At 38.8% G+C, this 8,507-nt stretch overlaps 1 protein-coding gene across 1 annotated transcript in view; it reads right to left on the minus strand.

Annotated features, from left to right (window-relative positions):
• Positions 1-739: 739 nt before the first annotated feature.
• The window catches only part of LOC118324380 (protein kinase C-binding protein 1-like), an 18,928-nt gene continuing 11,160 nt past the window's right edge, over positions 740-8,507 (minus strand). The window contains 12 exon segments of the mRNA XM_035656692.1: positions 740-1,966; positions 2,903-3,142; positions 3,294-3,372; positions 3,460-3,540; positions 4,019-4,164; positions 4,284-4,760; positions 5,807-6,319; positions 6,617-6,778; positions 6,917-7,045; positions 7,519-7,994; positions 8,130-8,245; positions 8,352-8,429. Of these exon segments, the coding sequence (XP_035512585.1) occupies positions 1,788-1,966; positions 2,903-3,142; positions 3,294-3,372; positions 3,460-3,540; positions 4,019-4,164; positions 4,284-4,760; positions 5,807-6,319; positions 6,617-6,778; positions 6,917-7,045; positions 7,519-7,994; positions 8,130-8,245; positions 8,352-8,429 (2,676 nt within the window). The 3' untranslated portion in view covers positions 740-1,787.

Consider the following 8,507-nt stretch of genomic DNA (forward strand, 5'->3'; position numbering starts at 1 on the left):
AACATTACGAGAATAAAGTCGTAATATTGCGAGAATAAAGTCGTAATATTAGGTCTACGAGAATAAAGTCGTAACATTATAAGAATAAAGTCGTAATATTGCGAGAATAAAGTCGTAAGATTACGAGAATAAAGTCGTAATATTGCGAGAATAAAGTCATAACATTAGGTCTACGAGAATAAAGTCGTAAGATTACGAGAATAAAGTCGTAATATTGCAAGAATAAAGTCGTAATATTAGGTCTACGAGAATAAAGTCGTAACATTATGAGAATAAAGTCGTAATATTGCGAGAATAAAGTCATAATACGAGAATAAAGTCCTAATATTAGGTCTACGAGAATGAAGTCGTAAGATTACGAGAATAAAGTCGTAATATTACGAGAATAAAGTCATAATAATACGAGAATAAAGTCATAATATTGTGAAAATAAAGTCGTAATATTACGAGAATAAAGTTGTAACATTATGAGAATAAAGTCGTAATATTGCGAGAATAAAGTCATAATAATATGAGAATAAAGTCATAATATTTTGAGAATAAAGTCGTAACATTACGAGAATAGTCATAATATTGTGAGAATAGTCGGAACATTAAGAGAATAAAGTCATAATATTGCAAGAATAAAGTCGTAATAATACAAGAATAAACTTTATTTTCGTAATTTCCAAAAAAATAAAAAATAAAATTTTCTTCGTCTGGCCCTAATACTCCGTTGTACTATAATGAATCACTGTGCCATGTTGATCAGAGCATTTTTTATTTTTTCTTCACGAGTCCATTTATTGTATGTACAATATGTAAACACGAACGAGACACAAGCTCAAAACAGACATGCTCACAGGAAATAATATCCAGCCAAAATGCAGTTTCTATTTATGCCTACCAAATTCTTAGACACAGTCTGATCAGGATTTACATCAGCTTTGGATAACTGGTTTTACAGAGACTTTTGCTCAGAGCTGACATTCATATGAAGTAATTTATTTTCAAATAACTTTGTTTAGACACATAGAAATGTAATTTCATTAAACATACTATAAAAACATATAACACTATAAATATTGTTCAGGTATTTCTTACAAAAACTTTGTACAGTTTAAATTTTTTAGTTCTTTTTAATAAATCACAGATATTTTTTTTTATGTAGGTCTGTACAATGTGGAACTACAATACAAAACTGGTATGAGCCAAAAAATGCCACCGCTGGCATGAAGAGGACATAGTTGAAAACATGTTTAAAGTTGCATTACTCAAAATACATCAGTTGACGTGAAGCGACATGGTTTAAAACATATAGATGAAACTTGCATAACTCAAAATACCTCTGATGGCACAATGATAAACGAGTATCAACTGTTGATGGCTGTTTGTTTTTTTGTCTCATTATATGGAGAACAATTAACAAATTAAAAACAACCATGAAGTACTTAAGAGCAGCATTGAAAGTGTTAATGTAGCAAATGTTCAGGAGGTTGATACAATCTTGCTCAGACTTGAAACAAAGTGGTAACAGAGCAATAACAAAAACTACAGTATGAAAACATCCAGACTCACATTTTATTTATCAAGACAGACTACTTTCACATGGTGAATCCACCTGAACACAGATCTGTGGAAACTGAATGAGAGATGAACCAAAGAAAAATATCCACCAAGCAGATGTACAAACGGGAATGGAAAAATCAAAGTGATTTGTCGCAGGGGTGCAGGCCTTCAAGCTTTAAGTTTGACGCGACAATCTCCGCAGCCTTGCAAAATGTGCAAGAGTATCCATTGTGCAGCAGTTAGGTCACAGTAACGCCAGCACTGTCCTTGCTCTTGTCCATATATGTGGGAGAGTTGCTTTTGTCTGATATGGACCCTGCTGCTGAGGAGAGGGTCTGTGTTGCAGGAGAGTGGCCTGATGATTTGACTGAAGGGTCTGAATTGGGCTCTGCTTCTGGCTCCTGCTGTGACGCTGTGGCTGGAAGGAAAAGCAAAATATAAAATGAGAACATGGACACTGTATATATATTTCTTAGTCTGCAGAATTTGCCTCCAAACCCACAGGTTTAGTATGATTAATCACTTGGTTGGATACATTATGTCTTTTAGAGGACCTGACCAACACTAATACTGTAACATAAATACAGTAAGTGTTGAGAAGGAGTTGCCTTAGTTTGAATGTAAAAAAAATGAATGCAGACTCTTTTATCTCAAAGCAATAAATCAAAGCAAAAAATAAATAAATCAGGTCGGATGTGAAACTCATTCACATCAGACCAAAGTGAGAGTGGATAGAGATAATTTCATCTAAAAATAGATCTATAGATAAAAATCTTTAAAAAATATGCTGAAGCCATAGAAAAAACCCGGTCACTAGAGTCCGATGACTTTCATTTGATATAAATCTGGTTAATGTCCCGAGAAGCATCCAATAGCAGATAATGTATTCCTCTACAGTACACAGTAGTCTGATCCGTAGCAGCACAGATTTCCTTATAATTATTTCAACATGTGCTACATGTCAAATAACATTTTAGTTTTGGGTCACAGTACTTTGGGAGTAAATACTGGGTGTTTCATCCACAACAGGAAACAGTGGCAATAAGACACTGAACTGGTGAAGCATTCACAATAAGAAAACACAACCTAAAGACAGCTCTGAGAAAAACAAACAAAAGTGCCCATTAACTACCTTCCTTTCTGCCTATAAATTAGTTTCAAATCACATATAATAAAATACCTAACCATAATGTTTTTGTCTGCTTTCCTATCTGATTATCTTTGGTGGACTACATTAAATTGCCAAACCACTGTGTGACAGTTTTGTGGATCACAGCACCAGACAGAAATCAACAACAGATGTTAGTTACTTTATATTGGACAGACTAGTGTGCCATTAGTGTGTTTGTGTTACCGGACTGTGTGCAGGACTTCATGTGTTCTGGCCAGTGAGCTTGCTGGCAGGGGTAATCACAGTAACTTGTATTCCAGCAGCAGTAGAAGATGGCCTCCTTCCTGCAGTTAGCGCACCACTGTTTCTTTTTGGTCTCGTCCACTGCCTGCTGCTTTTCTGACTCCGTCTGCTTTTTCACCTCAGCCACCAACCGTTCTCGTTCCTGCTCCAGACTCTGCCTCATCTCTGCCATTGTCAGTTCTGCATTTAAGTGCGACAAAATAAAAATGACTTGAAACTCATACCATGCATGAAAAAGAACACCTGCATTTACAAAATACTCATAAAAAGACTGGTTCGGTAGAGGTAGTCAGAGGTGGTGTGGGGACGTTTCTGGAAGCAGGAAACTTACCAAGATTGTGCTTCATCTCTGACAACTCTTGTTGATGCAGCCACTGGAGTTTCTCAATCTCTATCCTTAACCGTCGAATCTATGGCAACAAAATACACAGAGGTTAAAACTTGCCATGTATTACTATGAAACATTAATAAGCATCAGTCTGTATGCCAGAATTTACCTCCGCAATTGTGTTTCCTGAAGTGCTTTTGGAAAGGTCATTGTAGATTTCAGTCATTGTCCCTTTTATTGTGTCCATAATCTGCAAAGTTTTGGCAAAAATGTGATATTAGTGCGCAGTTTGAACTACTTTCATCCTGTAAAAAAGAAAGTGGGGCACTGAAATCGATTAAATTAATTCATTTGAATTTTAAAACAATGCAAAATATGTCATAAAAATTGAGATTTAAACTAGGGATGTTAAAATACAGGTGTTAACTGCTCTGTAAAACAAGCCGCAATCCACACAGAATCATTTCCCCATAATATCCAATATATATGAAAGGCTCCAGCGATAAGATATTACAATGGGGTGACGTTTAGCAATGCCAAAAATATGGTGTCTGCTTTAATTTGTTGTTTGTAAAAAAGGGGTGTTAAAAAAAACTGAGATTTTATTTTTAGGCCATATTACCCAGCCCTAGAACAGAGCAGTAATTCAATTTATATGACTGGCCCTTCTACTGCAGTCCTTTTCTCACTTCACACATTTAATGACAGGGCAGAGGATTCTAACTTACTTTGTTTGTGTACTTGGCTATATCTGCAGCCACGTCTGCTGAGACTGTTGGGATCTGCAAGTCTCCTGACGTGAAAGAAGAGGAGCTACCAGATGAGACCTGGGCAGCTGTTGATGAAGTATTCTGCGGCGGGTCTTTTTGTTGCACTGCAGGGAATAAATGTGAAAAAAAGGGGAAATTAAATATCTTTTAATACACATTTTATCTAGTTGAATGTTTATATATATATATATATATATATATATTATAACGCTGGGGTATATACCCTTGACTGCTTGTCTGGTCTGATAGCGGGTACTTGAGGAGTTGTTCTGCTGTTGTGACTGCAGCTGCTGTGGGCTGCGTGTTTGCCCCTGATTCTGGGCCTGTGTCTGCACTGGCGACTGCTCTCCATGCTGCTGCTGCCTCTGCACTTTCTGCATATGCCACTTCTGAGAGGACGTCTGGAATCTGGTTGGATTCCAGACCACGGCCCGCTGTACAGCCTGAGCTGTCTCTTTTGGCAGCAGGGGGCGCTGTTTCTTTACAGCTGCAGGTACTGGGGATGTTGTGGAGGCTGTGGTGGAGGCAGGAGAGGGGGCACTGGTGGATCCGCTCGTAGCTGTGGTGGTACTTGTCTGACCAGCAGCTGCAGTGGAAACAAGGTTGAGGGCTGCTGTGATGGTAGGTTGTAAAGAGTCTTTCAGGGCAGAGACTGCTTCCCGTGATGCTGCGGCTGCTGCAGCAGATGAAGGCACTTTACCTGGATAGAAAGAAAAGAAAATTGGTCCTTAAGAGAGAGGCATTCTGGATTTGTAAATGGGGCACTTTAAGCCCAAGATTGTTAAAGAATTAGACTTGAAATCATTTTTGTATAGTCTAATGGAGACTAAGATCAATCAAAATCATGATATAACAAAAATATATTTGACTTGAACAAAATATCCTATAAAAACATTGTAAAACATTGCATATTTCCTTTTGTGAAGTGAAACTCACATCTTTGTGCCTTGATACCACAATTTTTCAACTCATTAATTTCAATATTTACATATCTGTATCTCTATTTACTGTCTTACGATATATCTTTACGTTCCTAATGGAGACAATTTGTTCTCCAGGATTTTTTAAGAACAATTGGAAATGTAGTTAAAAGGGGAACTGCACCAGTTTTATAAACCAAAGTCTGGTCACAGTTTTGCCAGTTGTTTCAGGGACTGAAGACTAGCATAACACACCTGAATCGCTGACCAAATTGTTGCCGGTTGAAACACATTCTGGGTAATGTAGGCGACATGTTTTGACAAGGAAGAAGAATTAAAATCTACTTTTATACTTTCCACAGTGAGTTCAATAATTTTGCAAAAGGAGTGCAACGCTACATTGGTGGAGTACTCTTCTTACGATGATGGGTTAATGATGAAAACTTGTGTTTGGTATATTCTGAAAAGAATATGTTTTGTTTTTATGGCAATTTATATTTCTCCTATACGTTTTTGGATCGAATAGTAATGGTATTTTGTATAGCACCTTTGAGAAAAGTATGATTAAGTTTGTACACTTATTACAGACATCACAGTGTGTAATAAATGAACTGTATATAAAAGACTCAGACACCACCCTAAAAGGCAAGATAGCTAAAAATACTTGGTAAATAAATCAGTAGAGAGTTTTATTTTTGCTGCATCTGTATACTTACATTATAACATAAGGATATTATTTCCTATTTGAGACACAAGTCACAAGGAGAATCATAAGGGGAAAAAAAAAAAAAAAAAAATTGTATATAGAGTAAATCAAAGGCCTCACCTTCCAACTTGGCAACATTAGACTCTTTGGGAGTTTTGGCAGCAGAAGCCCCGGGTTCTCTTCTTGCCCTCTTTGAGTCACGGCCTCCGTGTTCATCCCCCAGGTCAATCACCAGCTCTCTTTCAGAATCAGAGTCCTGCTCAGCTACTGATGTGGCAGCAGCTGCTCTGCCCTCCTCTGGGGCTTTGGGCTTGTCAGTAAGGGGCTGAGACTGGGGCGTTCTGGGCTTGTCCTGGAGATCCCTATCTGGGCCATTGCTACCCTGCTTTTCTTTGAGCAGGGGTTCAGGGGTGGCTTTATCCGATGTCCCTGTAACTCCCTCCTTAATCTCTCCGTCCGTGCTCACTTTGGGCCTTTTTCTCTCCGCTTTGTCTTTGTCGTCCTGGGTGGTGCTCTTTGGCTTGTGTTCTTCGTCACTGAGATACTCACTGTCACTTGAGTCAGATTTGTCAGAGTCCTCAGAGTCACTGTGGTCCACACCTTTATACACATCTTCGGAAATCTCATCTATGCCTGTATGGAGAAACATACATTCTTGATTCAATGTTTTTAAAAGAGTTACAATACTTTTTTTCTTTGTTAATAGCCTGACAAACTGTTTCCCACCTACAAGTCAGGAGCCGATATCACGTTTCAGTATTAAAAAATCTCAAAGTCATTTAAAATCAATTTAAATTCTTGCCAACAGAATACACCACACAAAAAAACTTAAATAATTTTGACATTACCGGACAATTTTGTTATTAGAATTAGTATTAATATCTAGTTGAGTTATGTGCCAAAAACAGCACAAAGTGATCGTGTATGTACCGAGCTGTGCCTTGCAGCTTTCAATAGTCTTGTCGAGGCTCCTGATGGGTCTCTTTGGGTTAGTGAGGGCAGCTGACCCTCCCTGTTGTTGCTGATTTTGCTGCTGTTGTTGTTGCACAGTCTCACTCAGCTCCTTCAGATCCATTTCAGCCTTCACTCGATCTGAAAGCAACAGGGAAACGTTTGATTTCAGTACAAATTAAACTTGACGCCACATTCAGCACGATAATGATGATGATATGTTGATTGTTAGCCGTTGTGACAATATCATTACGGTTCATTTGTGCAGTTGGTACTGACCCAGGTTGAGATTGAGGATGCCACCTGTGCCTGCAGTCCTCTCCTGTTTGGGCACCAGTCCAGGGTTAAAGGGCTTCGGGCTGCCTGCTACACTGCCTGCAGGACCCATCTTCCCTGACACAGGAGATGCTATAATTACAAGAAGGGAAAAAGTTATGTAGGCTTTAAACATGCAATAACTGACTTTTTATTGGCAGCTTGTGGGCAATAACATATCATCACATTTGAAGCTGATACGGCAGATAGCTAAACTTACAGTGGCTTATTTGCATTCATCATTCATTTGGAGTCGTGTCTCTGGCCACCTTCAAGTAAAACATTCACTCTTCCTTTAGCTCTGGTTTTGTCTCTACCAACTCTTAAAAGAAATATCAGGCTCAATAGCTGATAAATGCTCCACTATGTTCACCGCTAAGCTGTAACTAATAACTGTGTGTGTCATTTGCTGCCGAACTGGCTGTTGCAGCTGAAACTGACGCTATGAGAGTGAATCAAAACAGTAAAGTTGCCGGCCAGACAGCTAAACAATGAGCTGAAACAGTCATTTGATATGATGTTGTTTATAAAATATCGATTATAGCCACTTGGTAACATTTATTTACCGGTACAGTCCATTGATTCCTCTCCAGTGCTGTAGTGGAAGGCTGGATTCCTGCTGGGCTTTTCCATATCCTGCTCCCCATCAGACCCTGTGTGAACCGAGGAGTTGGTGCTCATGGGAGACCGAGGCATGTCTGTCATGGAGACCCTCCGACTCATGCCACTGGGTGTGGACGTCTTGCTGAGGACCATCTTAGGAGACGCGGTGATATCAAAGTTGAAGCGTAGTTTATCCGGTTTCTCTGTTTTTACTGTCCCAGCACCGGGGTTGGACGGGTCCAGTAGCATCTGTAACTGGTTATTGGGTGTGTAGGGAGTCCGGAAGGGTGCATAGTTGAAGACACCAAATTTCTTGCGAATGTTTTCCACATAGACTTCCATCTCTTGCATGGCACTGTTGAAAATGCTCTTTGTTTTTTTCACAGAAAAGGGGATCTCTTTGGACATGAGGTAGCAGTTGTTGATTGGGACCCAGGCTCTACATAAAAAGGTACAGGGAAAAGCACAAACAACCATTTACCAAATTAGATTAACTAATCATGGCTTAGGTTAGATTCTGTAACCTGAATACCTAAAGCCAATTTCTTCTACAATACTTAAAAGCTTATCTCACCTGTCATGTTGCCCAAAGAACCGTGCGTCTACCTGCCCGTCCTTCTCCCGAAGTGCTTTTGCTGGCCAAAAGGGAAAACCCTTTAGCTTAGCCCAGACCAGGGGGTGAGGTTGACTCTATTAGGGACAAAGCAAAACAACGCAATGCTTCATAGATCTAAAATCTAAACTAAATGTATAAATACAGCTTAAATATAATATTTAAGATTGTATAAAGACCTACACATGGCTCACAAAACCAGTTGTCCCTTTTTTGGCATGAAGACAGGTAGCACTCTGGACACACCTCAATCTCATTCATCTAGAAAAACATTAAATGACGAATGTGATTAATTTATTAAATCAAACACATCTAAGAGATTATTATTATTATTATTAT

Source organism: Morone saxatilis, unplaced genomic scaffold, assembly GCF_004916995.1.
Source record: "Morone saxatilis isolate NCDOM2014 unplaced genomic scaffold, NCSU_SB_2.0 Contig15, whole genome shotgun sequence".
Classification (NCBI taxonomy): Eukaryota; Metazoa; Chordata; class Actinopteri; family Moronidae; genus Morone; species Morone saxatilis.